Here is a 25,268-nt window from a genome sequence, read left to right on the forward strand (position 1 = left end):
CAGATGGCAGAGCACTGGTATGGTTTTCCTGAGGACCTGGGTTCGATTTCCGGTCTAGGTGTGTAATTTTCCCACATATATCAATTTTATTCTTTAATCCTGTTCATCAAGCTAACATTTCAATCTTTTATCAACCTAGGCAAAAGTTTACCACACACGATAAGAAGAACAAGTGTTGTGGTGACGATGCACATGACGTGTAAGTAAGAGAAAATATTTATTTGGGTACATGGGTTCGAATCCAGGTTTCAGGAAATATTGGTTTGAGAATGGGTGCTTGAAAATGGCATCAGTTCAAGTGCAGGTGTCAGTAAATTCGAGTTTGGAAATGAGGTTCGAATACGGAGAGGAAAAATTAAGGTTTGGGAATGAGGATTGAAGGATTGGGAATGAGAATTGAAGGAAAATGAATGATTGGGAATGCGGAAGAGAACAATGGGGAAGGTTCAAACCACAACCACAACGTATCTCCCTTTCCCCCCTGGTTCGAGGGTGGGTAACCTAACGAAGCAATCACTGTGGAAATATCTGAACTCCAGGGTTATGTTATGTGTTGGATGTAACTCTGCGGGGTCTTTTCCAAATCTGAAACACATCGATTGCACGTTCACTCGTCCGTCCACCCGTCTTGACCAAATCGTGTGGTTTTTTGTTTTTTTTCTTTTAAACACCTTTGCCCACATTGTTTTAGTTTACGTGATGTTTACTGGAGGGGACATTATTTTGTAAGTTGTTGAAATGGAGAATGTATATGATATCCGATTTAGCACATTTTTTACTCAGTTGTGAATGAAGAGTTCTGTTCTTTTGCAGGGAACCAAAGATGAACAAGTCTTTACCATCGAAGAAAAAGAGTATCAGTTGTTGGAAGCGTCTGAGGTAAATAATTTTATTTTCCTCCTCTTGCCTTTTTAAACTTGTTTTTGGATGTACAGTCACGTGAAAAAGTAAGTACACCCCATGTAAAGTTTTGACTTTTTCAACATATTTCAACATACAGCTATTTGATCTTCATTTAAACAGTATCTATAGATAAAGGTGATATAATATAACAAATATCATGAAACATTTACATTTTGTAGTCCCTGGTGTTGGGCTAGCGGCTAGGGTGCCAGCTTAGGATATCCAAGGATCCTGGGTTCGAATCCCGGTCGATCGCTGAATTAACGCCAGGGGGGTTGACTCAGCCTGTCATCCTTTCCAAGGTCAGCAAATTGAGTGCCAGTATACTGGTAATTCCCTGTTTATCGTAAAAAGGCGACAAACAGGGTTGGTGGCATGAAGGGCATCTGGCCGTAAAACATTGCTTCAAAAAGGGGACCAAAAGACAACAACAACAACGGTCCCCGAAAAGGCCAACCCCCGCTTTGCAGGGAAAAATGGCCCCGAAATGGTGGTTTTTTTATTTACATTTTGTAGTCCATTGTATAATTTAAATAACCATAAATGCAAATTTTGCATGTGGAAAAAGTAAGTACACCCCTACATTTATCACTACTTCAAATACCTAAAATTAGAATCAGGTGCACCAGCTCAGGTGCAAATGATTAGAACATCGTTAGAGAGGATCTTGGAGGAACCTGTCTTATTTAAACCTCAGACATTTAGTTTGGTTTGCTCTTTGTTGTTGAAGTGTGCGGCGTCACCATGCCTAGATCAAAAGAGCTCTCTGAGGCCTTCAGAAAGAAGGTTATAGATGCCTACGAGTCTGGGAAGGGATTTAAAAAGATCTCCAAACAATTTGAAATCAATCATTCGACTGTCCGGAAGATCATCTACAAGTAGAGAAGATTCCAAACAACTGCCAACTTGTTCAGGCCAGGCCGCTCCAGCAAGTTCAGCCCGAGAGCAGACCGCAATATGCTGAAATAAGTCTCTAAGAACCGCAGAATGTCATCACGGGACCTACAGGTAGCTCTTGCCACTGTTGATGTCAAAGTGCACGAGTCTACCATTAGAGAGAGGCTGCACAAATTTGATCTACATGGGAGGTGTGCCAGGAGGAAACCTTTGCTGTCCAGAAAGAACATCAGGGCAAGACTAAAGTTTGCCAATGAACACCAAGGCAAAGACCAGCACTTCTGGAACAACGTGCTCTGGACAGATGAGTCAAAGGTATAGCTATTTGGCCACAGTACCAGAAGACATGTTTGGCAAAAACCAAAGACAGCATTTGACCACAAGAACCTGATACCAACTGCAAAGCATGGTGGTGGAAATATTACGGATTGGGGCAGCTTTGTTGCATCAGGGCCTGGGCAGCTCACCATCATAGAATCCACTATGAATTCTTCATTGTACCAGAGGGTGCTTGAGGATAATGTGAGGCCATCTGTCGGAAAGGTGAAGCTCAACCGAAGGTGGACCTTGCAACATGACAATGACCCTAGACATACCAGTAAATCCACCAAGGAATGGCTGAAAAGTAAGAAATGGAGGGTTCTGGAATGGCCAAGTCAAAGCCCGGATCTAAATCCCATCGAGATGTTGTGGGGGGATTTGAAACGAGCTGTGCATGCAAGAAACCCCTCAAACATCGCACAGCTGAAAGAATTCTGCATGGAGGAGTGGGCAAAAATTTCTCCCAGTCGATGTCAGAGACTGGTAGACAGTTATAAGAAACGCCTACTTGAGGTTGTTTCTGCCAAAGAGGGCAATACCACCGATTAGAGCCAAGGGTGTACTTACTTTTTCCACATGCGAAATTTGCATTTATGTTTATTTAAATTGTACAATGGACTACAAAATGTAAATGTTTCATGATATTTGGTATATTATATCACCTTTATCTATCAATATTGTTGAAATGAAGATCAAATAGCTGTATGTTGAAATATGTTGAAAAGGTCAAAACTTTACATGGGGTGTACTTACTTTTTCACGTGACTGTATCTACCACAAGAAATGTACGAGAAACTCACGTTTCAATTCTTTTCAACCTAGGCAAAAGTGCTGCAGACGTGATAAGAAGAAGAACAAGAAACCTTGTGGCTTTCTTGTACATAACATGTGAGTAAGAGAAAATTTCCCCTTTGGAATGTCATGACATTATCTGTACTAACGATATAAATTGTTTTTCCGAAAGGAAATGAAGCTCAACCTGTCATATCTCGATCACATTTTGCCCCTTAAATATTTCCTCGACCATTGGTTAGAGGTTTCTGGGCTGAAGGATTGCTTTGAGGTGCTTCCCTTGAGGTGTTTAGCCTGGGTTGGAATCTTGCCCAGATATTAACGGCCATCCTGATGTTTTGATCGTCCTGATCGTCCCACAAGAGAACATGAAGTTAGAGGACCATCTGCCAGCTCTAGGCGTGTTGGTGGTTGTTAGATGCCATCACGTCTCTTGCACAGAGTTGGCAAATTATCGCCAGGGTCTTTTCTTTGCCCGCGGGGTCTTTTCCAAATCTGAAACACATCGATTGCACATTCACTCGTCCATCCGCCCATCTTTACCAAATCATGGTTTTTTTATGTCCACTTTTATACACCTTTGCCCACATTGTTGTCCCCCGTCGCACTGCGGAGCGAAAGGGGGACTATGGTTTTCCCCTCCGTGCGTGCGTCTGTGCGCGCCTCCGTGCCTGTGTGCGTGCGTACGTGCGTGCATGCGTAAGCGAAGGACCGAATTCTAATTTGATGTGTGGGTGCAACCCATGTCAAAAATCAAGATGGCCGCCGCCATGTATGTCTGACGCCATGTATGTCTGAACATTGTGAGCGGAATATCTTCAAAAATAAGCGAAGTACCAACTTCTAATCTGGTGTGTGGGTGTATCTAGGCATAAGGAAGAACGCTATTGAAAATTGGGTCGCCACGTCAAATTCCAAGATGGCCGCCGCCATGTGTGTCTGAACCTTGTGAGCGAAATATCTTGAAAAATAAAAGAACTACTAACTTCTAATCTGGTGTGTGGGTGTATCTGCGCATAAGGAAGAACGCTATTGAAAATTGGGTCGCCACGTCAAAAGCCAAGATGGCCACCGCCATGTATGTCTGAACCTTGTGAGCGGAATATCTTGAAAAATAAGCAAAGTACCAAGTTCTAATCTGGTGTGTGGGTGTATCTAGGCATAAGGAAGAACGCTATTGAAAATTGGATCGGCACGTCAAAATCCAAGATGGCCGCCACCATATATATGTCTGAACCTTGTGAGCGAAATATCTTGAAAAATAAACGAACTACTAACTTCTAATCTGGTGTGTGGGTGTATCTACGCATAAGGGAGAAGGCTATTGAAAATTGGGTCGCCACGTCAAAATCCAAGATGGCCGCCTTGCGTCTTCCACTTTGTCAACTCGCATCACTTCACCGACGGGGAACCTATGCGTAACGCTTGTTATATTTTATGTGATGTTGACTGGAGGGGACAGTATTTTTTAAGCTGTTGAAATGGAGACTGTATATGATATCCGATTTAGCACATTTGTACTCAGTTGTGGATGAAGAGTTCTGTTCTTTTGCAGGGAACCAAAGATGAACAAGTCTTTACCATCCAAGACAAAGAAAATCAGTTGTTGGAAGCATCTGAAGTAAATTATTTTCTTTTCCTCCTCTTGACTTTTCAAACTTGTTTTTGGATATATCAACCACAACAAATGTACAAGAAACTGACTTTTCAATCTTTTTCAACTTAGGCAAAAGTTTACCACACATGATAAGAAGAACAAGTGTTGTGGTGACAATGCACATGATGTGTAAGTGAGAGAAAATATTCCTTTGGGTACATGGGTTCGAATCCAGGTGTCAGGAAATATTGGTTTGAGAATGGGTGCTTGAAAATGGCATCAGTTCAAGTGCAGGTGTCAGTAAATTCGAGTTTGGAAATGAGGTTCGAATATGGAGAGGAAAAATGAAGGTTTGGGAATGAGGATTGAAGGAAAATGAAGGTTTGGGAAAGAGGATTGAAGGAAAATGAACGATTGGGAATGCGGAAGAGAACAATGGGGAAGGTTCAAACCACAATCACAACGTATCTCCCTTTCCCCCGGTTCGAGGGTGGGTTACCTAACGAAGCAATCACTGTGGAAATATCTGAACTCCAGGGTTATGTTATGTGTTTGATGTAACTCTGCGGGGTCTTTTCCAAATCTGAAACGCATCGATTGCACATTCACTCGTCTGTCCACCCGTCTTGACCAAATCGTGTGGGTTTTTTTTGTTTTCTTTTAAACACCTTTGCCCACATTGTTTTAGTTTACGTGATGTTTACTGGAGGGGACATTATTTTGTAAGTTGTTGAAATGGAGAATGTATATGATATCCGATTTAGCACATTTTTTACTCAGTTGTAAATGAAGAGTTCTGTTCTTTTGCAGGGAACCAAAGATGAACAAGTCTTCACCATCGAAGAAAAAGAATATCAGTTGTTGGAAGCGTCTGAGGTAAATAATTTTATTTTCCTCCTCTTGACTTTTTAAACTTGTTTTTGGATATATCTACCGCAAGAAATGTACAAGAAACTGACGTTTCAATTCTTTTCAACCTAGGCAAAAGTGCTGCAGACATGATAAGAAGAAGAAGAAGAAGGCTTGTCACAACACAAAGCATACATACACTAAGTAAGTAAAACAAACAACAACAGGCATTTTCAGGTCATTTTTCCTGCTAGAGCGGGGGTTAGCCTTGCGGTCCCCATGACAATCTTCTCCATTTTGCCCTATTTTCTGCATCTCTCCTTGTTAACCTCCTTGCCCGCATTTCTTCTTCGACCATCTTTAGCCAAGTCTTTCTCGGTCTTCCCCGTCCTCTACTTCCTTCTATATTCATTTCCATCACTCTTCTCAACCAGTCACTTTCATCCTTCCTCAACACATGACCAAACCATCTCAACCTGTTCCTCTTCACAGCATCAATCACAGGCTCTATTCCCATCATCTTTCGCAATTCATCATTTGTCTTCCTCTCTCACAACGATACTCCGCACATCCGTCGAACCATTCGCATTTCCACCCTTTCCAACCTTCGTTGCTGCTCTACATTCATTACCCATGTCTCGCTCCCATAAATCATAACAATTCTCACACATGCAGCATACACCTTTCTCTCCAGCTTCAACAATACTCCCCTCCTCATCAGCACGTCACTCAGTTCCTGAAACTTCTTCCATGCACATCTCATTCTCGCAACTGTCGCTGAGTCCGATCCACCTTCTCCATTCAGCATGTCTCATAGGTAGCAAAATGTTTTCACACCTTCCACCTTCATGCGGTCTCCAATATCCAACTCAACATTTCCTCCATCTGCAGCTCCCTCTGTGCCAACCTCACACTTGAATGGAGCTTTTTTTTTTTTTTTTTTTTTTTTGTATACAAGATCGAGGCTCGTGGAAGAGCGAACATTAATCACACAGAGACAAACCGACACATAAAACATATAACATCGGGAGCGGTAGACAAGATGGGGAGAGAGGGGGAAGGACACAAACACAACATTTGAGAGCAGGGACCGAGAGACATGGAGACATCGAGAGATCTGAGAGAGGGCGAGGGCTTTGGGGGGGGGGGGGCATGGGAAGGGGGCGGTGGGAGAGGTATAAAACATATGGACACTGCCAGGACTTCCAGGAAAGAAGTTGGAATTTCAAACAAGGTGGATCTGGGGTGAATTAGCGGGGGTAGAAAAGATCAAGGTTTTGGATGGGGGAAGATAAGAGATGGTGGTGAACAGCTGTTTTAAAGACCTGGAGGGAGGAGTGGGATTGAAGGGAGTGAGGGAGTTTGTTCCAGAGGCGGGAGAAAAGAGGAATGAAAGAGTGAAGGTGAGCAGAGAGCCGAGATTTCGGCAGTTTAACCATCAGAGGGTTGCTGGCAGATCTTGTGCGACCTGTAGGAATATTTGGGGGACAGAGCACAGAGAGAGCTGGGGGTGCAAGGCCGGAGAGGAGTCGGTAGAAGACAGAAAGACCACCTACCTGCCTGCGGTGAGTGAGTGAAAGGCCCTCAGAGATAGCTTCATCGCGGGAGATTCCAATAATTCTGAAAGCTTTGGTTTCAACAGCGTGAAGCCGAGCTAGGTGTGAGGCAGGAGCACCGGCCCATAGGGGAGAACAGTATTCCATTGAGCTGCGGATGAAAGCCTTGTATGTGGTGAGGAGCTCAGGTGTGCCGAGGAAGGACTTCGCACGACGGAGGATGCCCAGTCGGCGACTGGCTTTGGAGGCCAGCTTGGAAATGTGGTTTTCCCAAGAAAGATCATGGCAGATAGTGAGACCCAAAATCTTGAGTGACAGAACTTCTTGGAGAGGATTGTTGAGAAAGTAGATGGGAGGGTTGTCCAGTCGATCTTTTCGGAGAGACATAGTAAGAGTGTGAGATTTGTCAGGATTGAAAGACATGTTCCACTTGTTTGACCAGTCTGTGATTTTGTCCAGGTCTTCAGAGAGTGAGGAGGCAGCAGACTGCCGATCTGAGGGAAGAGGAATGGAGCGGCAGAGAGTGGAGTCATCAGCAAAGAGATAGAGAGGATTTTCGAAAGAGTCAGAGAGATCATTGATGAAGACCAGAAAAAGCACGGGGCCCAGAACACTGCCTTGGGGAACTCCAGCCTGAACAGGAAGAGGAGATGAGAGAAACCCATTCAGGGCCACACGTTGACGACGACTAGAGAGGAAGTCCGCCAGCCATGCGTGGAGATTTCCATGGATACCAAAGGAGGAGAGTTTGGTGAGCAGAGCGGGGTGCCAGACCGTGTCGAAGGCACGTGATATGTCGAGGGAGACAGCTCTAATTTCCTGTTTGGCATTGAGGACCTCCATCCATTGTTGAGACAGCAGAAGCAGCATGTCCAGAGTAGAGTGACCTGGTCTGAAACCAAATTGATGATCAGAGATCAAGCCATTGGAGAAGAGGAAAGATTTCATATCCGAAGCAATGATGGATTCCATGACTTTGCTGATAATTGGGAGAAGGCTGATTGGTCTGTAGTTGCTAGGATCTGTTTTTGCACCTTTTTTGTGCAAAGCGGTGATGTTGGCTGATTTCCAAGCAGATGGCAGTTGACCTTGAGCAAAAGAGAGGGTGAAGAGAACAGAGAGAGGGTGAGATAGAGCAGCAGAGCAGGATTTTAGGACCCGTGGGCTGATGCCGTCGGGTCCAGTTGCAGAATCAGAGTCGAGGGTTGACAGAAACTTTTCCACCTTGTCAGGAGGAAAGGACAAGGAGTCCAGGAGCAGCAGGGTACGACTGGGTATGGTGGGTACAGAGAGGGATGGGTTTGGGACACAAGATTTAGAGGCAAACACAGAGTTGAGGCATTCAGCTTTTTCACGTGCGGAGTCAGCTGTGTAGCCGTTTGAGGTAAGGGAGGGGATGGAGGGGGAACAAACACCAGAAACGGATTTGACCAGACGCCACCAGGATTTGGAAGAGGGAGACAGATAAGAGAGTTCGGTCTTGAGAACGGAGAGATATTGTTTCCTGGCTCTCCTGAGGGTGGACACACACTTGTTTCGGGCTTTGTGAAAGGAAATGAGATTTCCTTCCGTTGGATTTGCTTTCCAGGAGACGAAGGCAAGTTGTTTCTGAGCAACAGCCACACCACAAGATTCCGTGTACCATGGACGGGAGGAAGGGTATGACAACTGAAGACGAGATGGGATAAATCTGTGCATGAGAGAGAGCAATTTACTTTGGAAGAATTCCCAGGATGAGTTGATGTCAGAGGTGGTAGAGATGGGAGACCAGTCCAGATGATTGATGGCTGCTTGAAGACCGTGCCAGTTGGCCTGAGTGAAATGCCAGACTCGTCGACGCTGAGCAGGCTCCCTGAGGATGGTCAGAGAGATGTCCACTTTAACAAGGACATGATCAGATGATCCGATCGGAGCAGAAGAAGAGCAGCAGACATTTTCAGGGAAGTTAGTCATAACCAAGTCCAGAAGAGAAGATGTTCCGTTGACTGAAGACATGATAAGTCTTCTGAAGCTGCCACACTAATGACCTTCTCAGACCACTACATTTTCGATGAACCCACTCAGCGCACATTGTACATTGAATGGAGTTCACTCCGACACCCTTCCTGGACACAGCACATGGCCACTTCCCAGTTCTTTCCACCTCACCACATGCTTTACCACTTGCCATCACCTTCGTCTTTCCGATATTCACCTCAAGACCTTTCGCCTCCATACATTCCTTCCACTTGTTCATCTTCTCCTTCAGTCCATCCATACTCTCCGCAATCAACACCAGATCATCTGCATACAACAACTCCCACGGTAAACGATTCGGAAAACAACTACGGGAAACAACTTAACTACGGTAAAACGGTAAACAACTCCCACTTAAAATGAACAATCAAACACTTTGAATGATTCTCACTCAGATTTCAACATACTAGAATGCGCATTATCAAGTTGTTTAAACTTTCTTCATACAAGAAGAAGATTGTTTGTCATACCGGATACCGATACCACCGGGTGGGACTATACGATACACATTTTCAGAGAAAAAATTGGGGTGTCCTCCCCACCCTGAACCCACTCCCACAGATATGCTACCCAGACAGAAACCACACTTGGGGTACCCTTAGGCAACATGCAAACTTTGAGTATTTTTTTTCGTTTTTGGAGAATATGTATTAAAAAAACTATTTTCCCAAAACAAGGCTGAAAGCCACAACATGAAAAGAGCTACAAGGAAAAAGAAGAGGGAAAACTGGCAAAACCTTCACCTCATCCTGAAATACGGAAACCTCTTCACAGGACCACTGTGCAGAAGGGAGGAAGTGTCTCGGCCAATGGAAAAATTAATTTTCCTACCCCAAATGGGTGTCTTTCAAGAGACCCCATCTCCTTACTGGAAGGGCGTTGGCTCCTGAAGGGAGCTCATCCACCCTTTGTCAGGTGTTGTTTTTAGTCCTGGCAGGGTGTCACAGTCACCCTCCCCACTAGTAAAGCCAGTGATTGGTGTCAGTTTAGTCACTAATGATGACGGTCCTTGTGCTGATCCCTCAGGTACTCCATTACTTGCATCCTTCCAGGCAGACACATTCCCATTCACAGCCACTCTTGGGTTCCTATCACTCATCCAGTTAGTTCTTTGTTTAACCTTCTGAAAGTTTAGATGCACTACATGCATTGCACTTCCCTCATCCATCCAATATTGGACTTTCAAAGTCAGTGGTTGCTAATGTGGAGGCTTGCTGCAAGTGAGTACTGTATTTGAAATAGGCATTTTGATAAAATGTTGGGTTGTTTCGACTCTCCATTAAAGTACTTGCCTCTTTGAGGTGCAGATCAACTTCTTTAGTATACTGCACGTGGCTGTGGGAAAACGTCATTTGCAGGCAGGTTTAACATACATCCGAAGGATGGCACACACATTGATGAATCACGCTGTTTGTGAATTACCAGGATGACAGTATATTGCTGAGCCGGGATTATATCCCAGGCTAGACAGCTCAGAGGTGAGTGTGGGAGCTTGGGACATGAAAGGGGCAAGAAAAAAGTGTGGTTTAAAAAAACACTCTTTGGTTATCTTCACCCCCCTCTTTACCATGTGACATTTCTTGGCTTCATTCTCAACTGTGTTTGAAGATACTTGGTAAGGCAGCGCAGTGCAGGGTGTTGTTTGCTGTCTGAATGTAGAAAACACAATCAACCGATGCAGTCGTCTGATTATCACCTTCCCGACTGCATTTTTATTGTGACATTGTTTCTTATTTGTGACATTTATTTAACAACAGCTTCACAAAATCTTTATTTTCTGCAGGAATGCTGAGTCCAAATTATCACATGGATCTGTTGAAGAAAAGCCGCTAACTGGTGAGTTTTGAGAGTTAATATTTTCACTTTTTCAATTTGTCGGTGGTGGCTGTTTGTTCCTCATGACAGTGACACAAACAACTTTCCTCTCATCACAGTAATCTTTCCCACACGTGCTCCAAAGTTTTGTAAAGTCTATAGTGCAGAGGCATCCAATGTGTAATATTTGGCCAAGCTGAGCATCACGTCAACCAATACAAAAAACACTGATTGGTAATATTGATGGAAGAGGAGGAAGGCAAGCATTAAAGTAAACAGACAAGAATAGATGAGGAAGTTAAAAATGCAGAATAAACTTTTGAATGGTGATCTGTAAGAGGCAACCTCTGGATCACAGATGGTACCAGATGATGGTGAGAGAGCAAATCAATTTCAATGAAAATGTAAAACGACATGATAAATGAGTTGGAGGAAAGAAGCAAATAATAGGTTTGGGTTGGGAAGGGTTAATGCGGTTCATAAAGATCATGGTGAGGAGGATGGATGACGTGAGATGGTGGTTAAACTGGGTGTCCCGTCTGCCAACATTAGGTGGTGACCGTTAAAGATCACTTGGTGTCCTTCGCGAAGAGTAGGCAAGCTATCTCTGGCACCCTGGACAAATTCCAAATTCCTGCCTTTACCAGCAGTGGACACTGCATCAGCGGTATATCCTTCTTCTCAGCCAATGATGCTTGCTACTCCACAGTCTTGTGCTAAATATGAATGTGGAAGAAGACTGCTTTGTCTGGTTCTAAAATATAAATCCCTTTAATATCCATCTACAAACCTAAATTTGCCTTCTTCATTGTTGTCCAACACTGTTTCAGATGCATCTGTGAGTGGTTTTCCCACCATTATTCGTTTATTCTTTTCCTGAAGAGAATCCCCCATTTACAGTCACGTGAAAAAGTAAGTCCACCCCATGTAAAGTTTAGACTTTTTCAACATATTTCAACATACAGCTATTTGATCTTCATTTCAACAATATTGATAGATAAAGGTGATATAATATAACAAATATCATGAAACATTTACATTTTGTAGTCCATTGTATAATTTAAATAAACATAAATGCAAATTTCGCATGTGGAAAAAGTAAGTACACCCTTGGCTCTAATTGGTGGTATTTCTCCCTTTGGCAGAAACAACCTCAAGTAGGAATTTCTTATAACTGTCTACCAGTTTCTCACATCGACTGGGAGAAATTTTTGCCCACTCCTCCATGCAGAATTATTTCAGCCGTGGGATGTTTGAGGGGTTTCTTGCATGCACAGCTCGTTTCAAATCCCCCCACAACATCTCGATGGGATTTAGATCCGGGCTTTGACTTGGCCATTCCAGAACCCTCCATTTCTTTGTTTTCAGCCATTCAATGATGGATTTACTGGTATGTTTAGGGTCATTGTCATGTTGCAAGGTCCACCTTCTGTTGAGCTTCAACTTTCCGACAGATGGCCTCACATTCTTCTCAAGCACCCTCTGGTACAATGAAGAATTCATAGTGGATTCTATGATGGTGAGCTGCCCAAGTCCTGATGCAGCAAAGCTGCCCCAAACCATAATATTTCCACCATCATGCTTTACAGTTGGTATCAGGTTCTTGTGGTCAAATGCTGTCTTTGGTTTTCACCAAACATGTCTTCTGGTACTGTGGCCAAATAGCTCTACCTTTGACTCATCTGTCCAGAGCACATTGTTTCCAGAAGTGCTGGTCTTTGCCTAGGTGTTCATTGGCAAACTTTAGTCTTGCCCCGATGTTCTTTCTGGACAACAAAGGTTTCCTCCTGGCACACCTCCCATGTAGATCAAATGTGTGGAGCCTCTTTCTAATGATAGTCTCATGCACTTTGACATCAACAGTGGCAAGAGCTACCTGTAGGTCCTGTGATGACATTCTGGGGTTCTTAGAGACTTCTTTCAGCATCTTGCGGTCTGCTCTTGGGCTGAACTTCCTGGGGCGGCCTGGCCTGAACAAGTTGGCAGGTGTTTGGAATCTTCTCCTCTTGTAGATGATCTTCCGGACAGTCGAATGATTGATTTCAAATTGTTTGGAGATCTTTTTACATCCCTTCCCAGACTCTTCGGCATCTATAACCTTCTTTCTGAAGGCCTGAGAGAGCTCTTTTGATCGAAGCATGGTGACGCCGCACACTTCAACAACAAAGAGCAAACCAAACTAAATGTCTGAGGTTTAAATAAGACAGGTTCCTCCAAGATCCTCCAAGATCCCTTTCTTGGAACTCTTCCGTAATCTCTGACACACTATCAACTGCTCTCCCTACCTCCCCCTCTCATCCTTCATCTTACCCTACTCCTCCCCTCCCCTGTTCTGTACCTGATGCTCCCCCTCTCTCTTCATTAACGGTATGGACCTCAAACATCCGGGGCCTTCGCTCAAACCTGACTAATCTCTCCATACAGGTTGCTTCTGACAATCCAGACTTGATCTGCTTGACAGAGACTTTCCTCCTTCAAGATGTCTCTGATTCCTTAATATCTCTTCCTGGTTACTCCCTCCTCCGGTATGATAGACCTGAGCCTCGTCCTGGTGGTGGGGTGGCTATCTTTATCAAAAACTCTCTTCCTCACTCTCCTTGCACTGCCCTCTCTCCTCCTCACCCCCAGGAGTACCTCTGGCTACGGCTTTCTCTCCGCTCCCACCTTTTGTTCATATGTGTTCTGTACTGTCCCCCAAACAGTGATGACTCCATTTACATTTCACTGTCTGACAACATGGACCAACTTCTATCCACTCATCCCAACTCTCTCTTCCTCATATGTGGTGACTTCAACTGTCATCATGCCACCTGGTTGGGTGTGGGTTCCTCTCTCACCAGTCATGGCACCTCAGCAAAGGACTTCTGTGACTCACTGGGATTGACAGAATCTGTCAATTTCCCAACCCGGATCTCAGCCAATGGAGTATCTTCTCTTCTAGACTTGGTTATGACAAACTTCCCTGCTAATGTCTGCTGCTCTTCTTCTGCTCCAATCGGTTCTTCTGATCATGTTCTTGTCAAAGTGGACATCTCTGGCCTTTCTCAGAGAGCCTCCTCAGCGTCGACGAGTCTGGCATTTCACTCAGGCCGACTGGGACGGTCTTCAAGCAGCCATCAATCGTCTGGATTGGTCTCCCATCTCCACTGCCTCTGACATCAATTCTTCCTGGGAATTCTTCCAAAGCAAACTGCTCTCTCTCATGCACAGATTTATCCCATCTCGTCTTCAGTTGTCTTACCCTTCCTCCTGTCCATGGTACACTGAATCTTGTGGTGAGGCAGTTGCCCTGAAACAACTTGCCTTTGCCTCTTGGAAGGCTAATCCAACTGAAGGCAATCTCAGTTCCTTCCACCAAGCTCGGAACAAGTGTGTGTCTACTGTCTACCCTCAGGAGTGCCAGGAAGCACTATCTCTCCTCACTCAAGAATGAACTCTCAAACCTGTCTCCTTCCTCCAAATCCTGGTGGCATCTGGTCAAATCCGTTTCTGGTGTTTGTTCCCCCTCCATCCCCTCCCTTACCTCAAATGGCCACACAGTTGACATCGCACGTGACAAAGCCGAATGCCTCAACTCTGTGTTTGCCTCAAATCTTTTGTCCCAAACCCATCTCTCTCTGTTCCCACCTTTCCCAGTCGAACCCAACTGCTCCTGGACTCTGTGTCCTTCTCTCCTGACAAGGTGGAGGAGTTTTTATCTAACCTCGACTCTGATTCTGCAACTGGACCAGACGGCATCAGCCCACAGGTCCTAAAATCCTGCTCTGCCACTCCATCTCACCCTCTCACTGTTCTTTTCACCCTATCTTTTGCTCAAGGTCATCTGCCAGCATCCTGGAAATCAGCAAACATTACCGCTTTACACAAAAAAGGTGCAAAAACAGATCCTTGCAACTACAGACCAATCAGCCTGCTCCCAATTATCAGCAAAGTCATGGAATCCATCATTGCTTCGGATATTAAATCTTTCCTCTTCTCCAATGGCTTGATCTCTGATCATCAATTTGGTTTCAGACAAGTTCACGTTCTGCTGTCTCAACAATGGATGGAGGTCCTCAATGCCAAACAGGAAATCAGAGCTGTCTCCCCTTGACATATCACGTGCCTTCGATACGGTCTGGCACCCAGCTCTGCTCAACAAACTCTCCTCCTATGGTATCCATGGAAATCTCCATGCATGGCTTGCGGACTTCCTCTCTGGTCATAGTCAACGTGTGGCCCTGAATGTATTTCTCTCATCTCCCCTTCCTGTTCAGGCTGGAGTTCCCCAAGGCAGTGTGCTGGGCCCTGTGCTTTTTCTTGTCTTTATCAATGATCTCTCTGACTCTCTGGAAAATCCTCTCTATCTCTTTGCCGATGACTCCACTCTCTGCCGCTCCATTCCTCTTCCCTCAGATCGGCAGTCTGCAGCCTCCTCACTCTCTGAAGACCTGGACAAAATCACAGACTGGTCAAACAAGTGGAACATGTCTTTCAATCCTGACAAATCTCACACTCTTACTATGTCTCTCCGAAAAGATCGACTGGACAACCCTCCCATCTACTTTCTCAACAATCCTCTCCAAGAAGTTCTGTCGCTCAAGCTTTTGGGTCTCACTATCTGCCATGATCTTTCTTGGGAAAACCACATTTCCAAACTGGCCTCCAAAGCCAGTCGCCGACTGGGCATCCTCCGTCGTGCGAAGTCCTTCCTCGGCACACCTGAGCTCCTCACCACATACAAGGCTTTCATCCGCAGCTCAATGGAATACTGTTCTCCCCTATGGGCTGGTGCTCCTGCCTCACACCTAGCTCGGCTTCACACCGTTGAAACCAAAGCTTTCAGAATCATTGGAATCTCCCGCAATGAAGCTATCTCCGAGGGCCTTTCACTCACTCACCGCAGGCAGGTAGGTGGTCTTTCTGTCTTCTACCGACTCCTCTCCGGCCTTGCTCCCCCAGCTCTCTCTGTGCTCTGTCCCCCAAATATTCCTACAGGTCGCACAAGATCTGCCAGCAACCCTCTGATGGTTAAACTGCCGAAATCTCGGCTCTCTGCTCACCTTCACTCTTTCATTCCTCTTTTCTCCCGCCTCTGGAACAAACTCCCACACTCCCTTCAATCCCACTCCTCCCCCCAGGTCTTTAAAACAGCTGTTCACCACCATCTCTTATCTTATGTTCACCACCATCTCCCCCATCCAAAACCTTGATCTTTTCTACCCCCACTAATTCACCCCAGATCCACCTTGTTTGAAATTCCAACTTCTTTCCTGGAAGTCCTGGCAGTGTCCATGTGTTTTATACCTCTCCCTCCCCCCCTTCCCATGCCTCCCCCCCCCCAAAGCCCTCTCCCCCCCACAGATCTCTCGATGTCTCCATGTCTCTCGGTCCCTGCTCTCAAATGTTGTGTGTGTCCTTCCCCCTCTCTTCCCATCTTGTCTACCGCTCCCGATGTTATTTGTTTTATGTGTCGGTTTGTCTTTCTGTGTGATTAATGTTCGCTCTTTCACGAGCCTCGATCTTGTATACAAAAAACAAACAAACAAAAAAAAACAAAAAAAACGATGTTCTAATCATTTGCACCTGAGCTGGTGCACCTGATTCTAATTTTAGGTATTTGAATTGGTGATAAATGTAGGGGTGTACTTACTTTTTCCACATGCAAAATTTGCATTTATGTTTATTTAAATTATACAATGGACTACAAAATGTCAATGTTTCATGACATTTGTTATATTATATCATCTTTATCTATCAATATTGTTGCAATGAAGATCAAATCGCTGTATGTTGAAATATGTTGAAAAAGTAAATTCTTCATGGGGTGTACTTACTTTTTCACGTGACTGTATATGTTGTACTGTGTCCAACAAGGCTGTACAGACGTAGCGAATTTACCTCTGAACTGTCCGGTCTGCTTTACTTCTCATCCTGACCATGCACTGTCGAATAAAGAGCTAGTCCTGCTCGTGAGGCCCTGTGTGGGACTGTTTTTGGCTGTTTTGGTCCGACAAAGGGTTAACCAGAAATGTCAGCTTCCCCTCACTTCCAACTGTGGAAACCATAATCTGATCAATGTCCTTCCTGACGATTCCATCTGTTTCATTAAATCAAATGGTGCTTCACAGGTTATGTGTTTGGTCACAAATGTGTGGTTCCTCAAGTGGACCTTGTGCTGGGTATTCTGTCTGGTAGCATGAGTTTGGAGACATTAAACATCTCTCGGTGTCTTTCATGAAGAGTTGACAAGTCAACACCGGCACCCTGAGCAAACTACAAATTCCTGAGTTTACCCACTACAATCATGTCAGGCCTAGCCAACCAGTTCCTGAAAGACGTGGGCCAATTCTGCATGTTCTCAGCCTCTTGCTGACCAGCTTTAACCTCTTACTTTACTCATCTACTCTACATGTTCTTAGCCTAACCTCTTACTAGGGGATATGTATGGTATGTGAACACCTGGCTGGCAAAGAAGAAGGCGAAGACTAATTTGTGAATTTGATGTCTAATTTGCACACTGCACACACATCTGAACACGTGATATTCTGTCCATTGATCTTTTTCTGTCACAATATCTGTTTTATGTTCATTTTGCCTCTTCTTTCCATGATCTTCTCTCCTTCCTGGTGAAGATGATGAGAGTCCTTGCAGTGATGAGGATGAAGAGTACGATGTGGGGCAGGTCGTGGTAAGCAAGACATTTGATTACCTTTTTACAGCAATAGTTCAGTTTGCATCGGGGATGCGTTCTGAAAAGTGCGACGATTATCAAAACGACGTAAATCAAAACAATCGTTATGCCTCCGCGGACGGAGCCGCCAGGGGCATTATGTTTTCATGTTGTCCATCCAGAGTGTGGAGAGTCAGCGTCCGTACCGCCGTAATCACATCACCCTGTCACGTGACCAGATCCTCAGCTTTGATTGGTATACGTTTGAGGGGACATACGGACGGACAAACACTGTTCCCGGCGGCTTTGGCTACGTTGTAAAAACCTGTCACTGTACTAACGTGTGAATCAGTGATGGGATTTTGCCTAAACTTGGTTTCAGTGTATATTATAATGCAAAGATGAACTGTTTATACGTTGGCATCAAATGTGAGAAGTGAGATGATTCTGTGATTTTGGTGAGGTCAGAGGCCATGTTCGGTAAAAATGTGATACTTGAGAGCAGATGAATGGATTTAAATCAAACTTGGTACAAGTATGAATAATGTTGCAATAATGTGGGTGGAGGCACTTCAGTGGATGTCATGACGTCGAAGAGTGTCGTTCTAGTTGTCATTAGCATTAACAAGATAAGCGTGGGACGCGTTCCTAACGTCGCCACTTACCGTATTGTATTTCACTTTTTACCGGTGATATTCCTCTCTTTTTGATTAATGACAGCTGTATTCAAGTACACAAACGTACAGTTGTTCTGTCTACGATTTTGCAATCTCCCAATTTTGTACTTTGCGATGTATTATGGCGTTTCTATCAGTCTTGTAAGTTCTGAAAACGTTCGAGAATAAAAGGTATGGTTTATAAAGCGATGTAGGTGTGAGTTGAGGCGACGCAAGGCTGGTAGTGGTGTAATTACGTTACGACATAAATGGTGGAATTGCTGTATTAATTTATTGTACTGTAGCGGTTACCGCTGGATGTACATAATCGCCTTGCACCGGCCAGAACACGGCCAGACGCGCCTCTCCCGGGCATGCCCGGACTCACTGTTCCCGGGCACGCCCGAACCTCCCGGGCACGCCCGGTCTCGTTTTTCCCGGGCATGCCCGCTCTCGCCTTTCCAGGGCTCGCCCAGAGCGTCCGGGCATGCCCGCTATCGCCTTTCCAGGGCTCGCCCAGAGCGTCCGGGCATGCCCGCTATCGCCTTTCCAGGGCTCGCCCAGAGCGTCCGGGCATGCCCGCTATCGCCTTTCCAGTGCTCGCCCAGAGCGCCTGGGCATGCCCAGCCTCGACTTGCCAGGCCGCAGCCAAACACGCCCGGGCAGGTCCAGACTCGCCTTTCCAAGGCTCGCCCTTGATACCCGGGCATGCCCGGTATAGCTTTTGCCGGGCAAACTTCCCGACATAAATGTGTATATATATATTGTTGCCCGAAAAACGGGCTTGTCAGAATACCTGAGCTGTTTTGTTTCAATAAAGCAACTCGGACGAATTCCGTCTTTGGTCGCGTCAATTCTTTCGACTCACGTTGGAGCGCAGTTCCTTCATTGGTGACCTACCGACATGGATACGGCAGTGACGCTTAAACTGCCTACCTTCTGGGAGGCTCACGCGGCTGTTTGGTTCGCCCAGGCGGACTCCCAGTTCGCCCTGCGAGGCATCACCGCGGACGACACCCGCTTCCACCATGTTGTGGCGGCGCTTGGTTCCGCCACCGCGGCCCGCGCCTTGAGCCTCCTCCAGCACCCGCCGGCTGCTGACAAATACGACGCGCTGAAGACGCTCCTCCTCGGCGCTTTCGCCCTCTCACCGGCAGCACGCGCACGGTGCCTGCTTGACCTGCCCGAGCTCGGTGACACGCGCCCGTCCGAGCGCATGGACTATATGCTCTCGTTGCTCGGCGAGCACTCTCCGGCATTCCTGTTCCGGGAGCTGTTCCTCCGTCAGCTGCCTAACCCGGTACGCCTCGCCCTGGCTGGCACGTTGATCACGGATTCCCGCGCCCTCGCCAGGGAAGCCGATAAGATCTCCTCGGCGGGCCAGCACATCGGCGCGGTTACCTGGAGCCCGCCGCCGTCCGAGGCGACGCCCGAGCGCCCTGCGCGGTTGGAGGCCGAACTGCCGGTGCAACTGGCGGCCGCCACGCCGCACCGCCCGCTTCCGACACGACGGCCGGGGCCTCCACCTGACCGGGCGTGGTGTTATTACCACGCCAGGTTCGGACACAAGGCTCGGACGTGCCGGCCCCCGTGCACTTTCGGCAGGTCGGGAAACGGCCGGGCCGGCGTTCATTCCCAGCCATGAGCGCCGGCCACTCGGGCAACTTGCTGTTTATTCGGGACAAAGCGTCTGGACGGCGTTTCCTGTGCGACACCGGTGCCCAACTGAGCGTCATACCTGCCTCCGAGCAGGACAGGCTGGACGCAGTTTGCGGCCCCTCTTTGGTCGCTGCTAATGGCTCGGCCATACGCACTTTCGGCCCACGCGTCGTCACCCTCTGCTTCGGCAGCCAGCGCTTTCAATGGACTTTTGTTACCGCCAGCGTCCCCGTGGCTTTGCTGGGTGCCGACTTCCTCTGCGCGCACGGGCTGCTGGTCGACGTCAAACGACGTAGCCTTGTCCACGCCGAGACCTTCAGCTCCCTGGCGTGCACAATGAGCAGCTCCGCGCCGACCGAACTGGCGTGCGCCCTCCCGGCAACGAACGAGTTCGCTCGCCTGCTCGTGGAATTCCCGGCCCTCACGCGGCCGACGTTTTCGGCCGTCGCGGTGCGGCACGGGATCGAGCACCACATACCCACTACGGGCCCGCCGGTCTACGCCAGGGCCCGCCGCCTCGACCCAGCCAAGCTCGCCGTGGCAAAGGCCGAATTCGACGCGTTGGAGCACCTCGGCATCGTGCGGCGCTCCGATAGCGCGTGGGCCTCGCCACTGCACATCGTGCCAAAGCCGGGGGGTGGGTGGCACCCGTGTGGCGACTACCGCCGTCTCAATGACGCTACCACCCCTGACAGGTACCCGATCCCGCATATTCAGGACTTTTCCGCCCGTTTGGCGGGACGGGTCATCTTTTTGAAAATTGACCTGATACGGGGCTACCACCAGGTACCTGTCCGGGCGGCCGACGTCCCGAAGACGGCCGTCATCACGCCGTTCGGCCTGTTCGAATTTTTGCGGATGCCGTTTGGCCTCAAGAACGCGGCCCAGGCATTCCAGCGCTTGATGGACGGCGTGCTGCGCGACCTGCCGTTTCTTTTCGTCTATCTGGACGACATCCTCGTCGCCAGCACGTCCCGCGCCAAGCACCTCCTCCACCTCCGAACACTGTTCGGTCGCCTCAGCGAGCATGGCTTAATTGTCAACCCGGTCAAATGCCACTTCGGCGCGACGACCGTTGACTTTTTGGGCCACCGCATCACCAAGACCGGGGCCGTGCCGCTGCCGACCAAGGTCGAGGCCATCACCACGTTCCCGCGTCCCCGTTCCATCAAGGCCCTCCAAGAGTTCCTCGGCATGGTGAATTTTTATCACCGATTCGTGCCCCGCGCTGCTCAGCTCATGCGGCCCCTTTACGAGGCCCTCCGGGGCAAGCCGGCCAAGCATGACATTGTTTGGTCCGCGGCCATGGACGCGGCCTTCGCCAGTGCCAAACGGGCCCTCGCCGACGCAACGCTGCTGGCTCACCCGGTGCTCAACGCGCCCATCGCCCTCACTACGGACGCCTCCAACTACGCGGTGGGCGCCGTCCATGAGCAATGGGTGGACGGGGTTTGGCAGCCACTCGCTTTTTTCAGCCGGCAACTCCGGCCGAACGAGTTAAACTACAGCACGTTCGACCGCGAGCTGCTCGGGCTATTCCTGGCCGTTCGCCATTTCCGACACCTCCTGGAGGGCCGCCCGTTCACGGCTTTCGTCGACCACAAGCCGTTGGTCTACGCAATGGCTAAGGTCACGGAGCCGTGGTCGGCCCGCCAGCAACGCCACCTCTCTGCCGTGTCGGAGTTCACCACGGACATCCAGCACGTCGCCGGCAAAGACAACGCCGTGGCCGACTGCCTTTCGCGGGCCAGCGCGAACGCGGTCCACCTCGGCGTGGACTTCGCGCTCATGGCGGCCGACCAGACCACCGACGCCTCGGTGCAGGCACTCCGCGCGGCGGACACGGGCCTCCGCCTGGCCGACATCCCCTTCGCGGGCACCGTCCTGCTCTGCGACGTCTCCCAGGGCCAGCCTCGCCCCATCGTGCCTGTTTCCTGGCAGCTCCGCATCTTCGCCTCCATCCACGGCCTTTCTCACCCGGGCCGGAAAGCTTCTCAGAAGCTGGTGTCGGCGCGTTTCGTCTGGCACGGCCTTCGACGAAACATCCGCGATTGGGCCAACGCCTGCACGGCCTGCCAGCGAGCCAAGGTCCACCGCCACACCCAGGCCCCGCTGGCACCTTTCGCCGTGCCTGAACGGCGTTTCGACCACGTCCACGTGGACCTGGTGGGTCCCCTGCCCCCCTCGCGGGGGTTCACCCACCTGCTCACCATGGTGGACAGGACCACCAGGTGGCCGGAGGCCGTGCCCCTCACCTCCACCACCACCACCGCCGACGTGGCGCAGGCGTTCATCGCCACCTGGGTCGCGCGCTTCGGCGCACCAGCGGACATCTCGTCCGACCGCGGCCCACAGTTCACGTCTGAGCTTTGGGGCGCGGTCGCCCGTTCGTTGGGGGTCACGCTGCACCGCACCACGGCCTACCACCCCCAAGCCAATGGGTTGTGCGAGCGGTTTCACCGCTCCATGAAGGCCGCACTCATGGCCGGCCTTCAGGACGACGGTTGGGCCGACCGGCTGCCGTGGGTCCTTTTGGGCCTTCGCACGGCCCCCAAGGAAGACCTCCAGGCGTCCGCCGCCGAGCTCGTCTACGGCCAGCCGCTCCGCGTCCCGGGCGAATTCGTGCCCGACGCTACCAGTCCCTGGTCCGCCGCTCGCCAGCGCTCGGACCTCCAGGAGGCCGCCCGACGATTTGCCCACGTGCCGACGTCCCGCCACGGTGGCCCCCAGTCCTACGTCCCCCCGGCGCTTCGCACAGCGGAGTACGTCTTTGTGCGTCATGACGCGCACCGGGGGCCACTCCGGCCGCCGTACGACGGGCCCTTCCGGGTCCTGCGACGGGGCGACAAGTCTTTCATCGTCGACTTCGGCGGCCGGCCGGACCGGATTTCTGTGGACCGCCTCAAACTGTGGACTGTGGCGCACATGGACGTCGACCGACCACCACGGTTGGCCCTTCCTCTGCGGCGAGGCCGCCCCCCGTCCACAGTTCCCCCCGCTCGACCACCCACCACCACGTCAGACCCCTCCCCACGACCCTCCAGGGGTCGCTTCGGCCGGGTCATCCGGACCCCCCTTAAATTGACCCTGCCGGTGCAGGTCGATTCTGGAGGGGTGTGTGTAGCGGTTACCGCTGGATGTACATAATCGCCTTGCACCGGCCAGAACACGGCCAGACGCGCCTCTCCCGGGCACGCCCGAACCTCCCGGGCACACCCGGTCTCGTCTTTCCCGGGCATGCCCGCTCTCGCCTTTCCAGGGCTCGCCCAGAGCGTCCGGGCATGCCCGCTATCGCCTTTCCAGGGCTCGCCCAGAGCGTCCGGGCATGCCCGCTATCGCCTTTCCAGGGCTCGCCCAGAGCGGCCGGGCATGCCCGCTATCGCCTTTCCAGTGCTCGCCCAGAGCGCCTGGGCATGCCCAGCCTCGACTTGCCAGGCCACAGCCAAACACGCCCGGCAGGTCCAGACTCGCCTTTCCAAGGCTCGCCCTTGATACCCGGGCATGCCCGGTATAGCTTTTGCTGGGCAAACTTCCCGACATAAATGTGTATATATATTGTTGCCCGAAAAACGGGCTTGTCAGAATACCTGAGCTGTTTTGTTTCAATAAAGCAACTCGGACGAATTCCGTCTTTGGTCGCGTCAATTCTTTCAACTCGCGTTGGAGCGCAATTCCTTCAGTACCAATTATTTCCTCCTTTTTAGTTCCCATGAGATATCTTCCAGTCGTTGATGTGAGCTGCCGAGCCTGGGTTTGAATTCCAACCCAGCTATGAACTGTCATTCCGGTGTTTCATAGGCCGTGTGATTCATCAATGTGTGTGCCGTCCCTCGGTTGGACGTGAAACTGGTCATCCTTATGCCGGAATTAGTTTGTGGACATTAAAGATCCCATGGTGTCCTTCACAAAGAGGAGGCAAACTATCGCTGGCAAACTATCGCTGGCAAACTATCGCTGGCAAACTATCGCTGGCACCCTCAGCACATTTCCAATTCGTGCCCGAGCTTCCTGAGCCGGAGTGGCGACGTGACCAGCATTGTGGCCAAGTATCTGCTCTGACGAGGCTATGGAACGTGAATATGATGATGATAATTATCGAGTTGATGTGAAATAATCATTCAAACATGGCTTTGTTATTACTGTTTTATTTCAGAAGCACTGTTGTGAAGCTCTGTTTGTGCCATTGTTTTCAGTTCAGGATGTGGGAGGTTATCTCCAAAATTGGAGAAGGAAGGACTGGATTTGTTTACAAAGCAAAGAATGTCAACTCAGCAGAAGAGGTACGAGCTTGTGGTATACTTCCTCTGTCTTCATTTCACTTTTTGGGAGAGGGAACAGCACACGGGAGAGTGAGATAGAACACAGAACAGAACATGGTGGAAAACACAGATGGCAGTGTGGAGGGACATGACAGAGAGACACATGGAAGAAGGAAGGATGGGAGCGAAGGGATCAGGAAATTCTCCTCAATCTGAATGTGTTTTCTCTCTTTCTGATGAGATGAACGATGCTTTTTCTTTTGACTTGCAGGCCTCGCATTACTCCTGCAGAAGATTACATCATACATGTGATTACAATGAACAAATAATGTGCAATCTGTGACCGATTCCCTCGCGGTCCCTCTGTACTGTCTTTCCCTCGCGGTCCCTCTGTACTGTCTTTCCCTCGTGGTCCCTCTGTACTGTCTTTCCCTCGCGGTCCCTCTGTGCTGTCTTTCCCTCGTGGTCCCAACTGTACTGTCTTTCCCTCGCGGTCCCTCTGTACTGTCTTTCCCTCGTGGTCCCTCTGTACTGTCTTTCCCTCGCGGTCCCTCTGTACTCTCTTTCCCTCACGGTCCCTCTGTGCTGTCTTTCCCTCGCGGTCCCTCTGTGCTGTCTTTCCCTCGCAGTCCCTCTGTGCTGTCTTTCCCTCGCGGTCCCTCTGTGCTGTCTTTCCCTCGCGGTCCCTCTGTACTCAATTTCCCTCGCGGTCCCTCTGTACTCTCTTTCCCTCGTGGTCCCTCTGTACTCTCTTTCCCTCGCGGTCCCTCTGTACTCTCTTTCCCTCGTGGTCCCTCTGTACTCTCTTTCCCTCGTGGTCCCTCTGTACTCTCTTTCCCTCACGGTCCCTCTGTGCTGTCTTTCCCTCGCGGTCCCTCTGTACTCTCTTTCCCTCGCGGTCCCTCTGTGCTGTCTTTCCCTCGCGGTCCCTCTGTGCTGTCTTTCCCTCGCGGTCCCTCTGTGCTGTTTTTCCCTCACGGTCCCTCTGTGCTGTCTTTCCCTCACGGTCCCTCTGTGCTGTCTTTCCCTCGCGGTCCCTCTGTGCTGTCTTTCCCTCGCGGTCCCTCTGTACTGTCTTTCCCTCATGGTCCCAACTGTACTGTCTTTCCCTCGTGGTCCCCGTGTGCTGTCTTTCCCTCATGGTCCCCCTGTGCTGTCTTTCCCTCGTGGTCCCCCTGTGCTGTCTTTCCCTCGTGGTCCCCCTGTGCTGTCTTTCCATCGCGGTCCCCCTGTGCTGTCTTTTCCTCGTGGTCCCCCTGTGCTGTCTTTCCCTCGCGGTCCCTCTGTGCTGTCTTT

At 49.3% G+C, this 25,268-nt stretch overlaps 1 protein-coding gene across 1 annotated transcript in view; it reads left to right on the forward strand.

Moving 5' to 3' along the window:
- The first annotated feature begins 23,729 nt into the window (after positions 1-23,729).
- Positions 23,730-25,268, forward strand: part of LOC137428395 (putative serine/threonine-protein kinase MARK-C) — a 53,021-nt gene continuing 51,482 nt past the window's right edge. Inside the window, exons 1-2 of the mRNA XM_078778701.1 lie at positions 23,730-23,786; positions 23,907-23,993. Coding sequence (XP_078634827.1) covers positions 23,913-23,993 — 81 coding nt within the window. The 5' untranslated portion in view covers positions 23,730-23,786; positions 23,907-23,912. The remainder of the gene's footprint in view (positions 23,787-23,906; positions 23,994-25,268) is intronic.

The sequence above is a fragment of the Myxine glutinosa genome, chromosome 5, assembly GCF_964187855.1.
Source record: "Myxine glutinosa chromosome 5, kmMyxGlut1.1, whole genome shotgun sequence".
Taxonomy (NCBI): Eukaryota; Metazoa; Chordata; class Myxini; order Myxiniformes; family Myxinidae; genus Myxine; species Myxine glutinosa.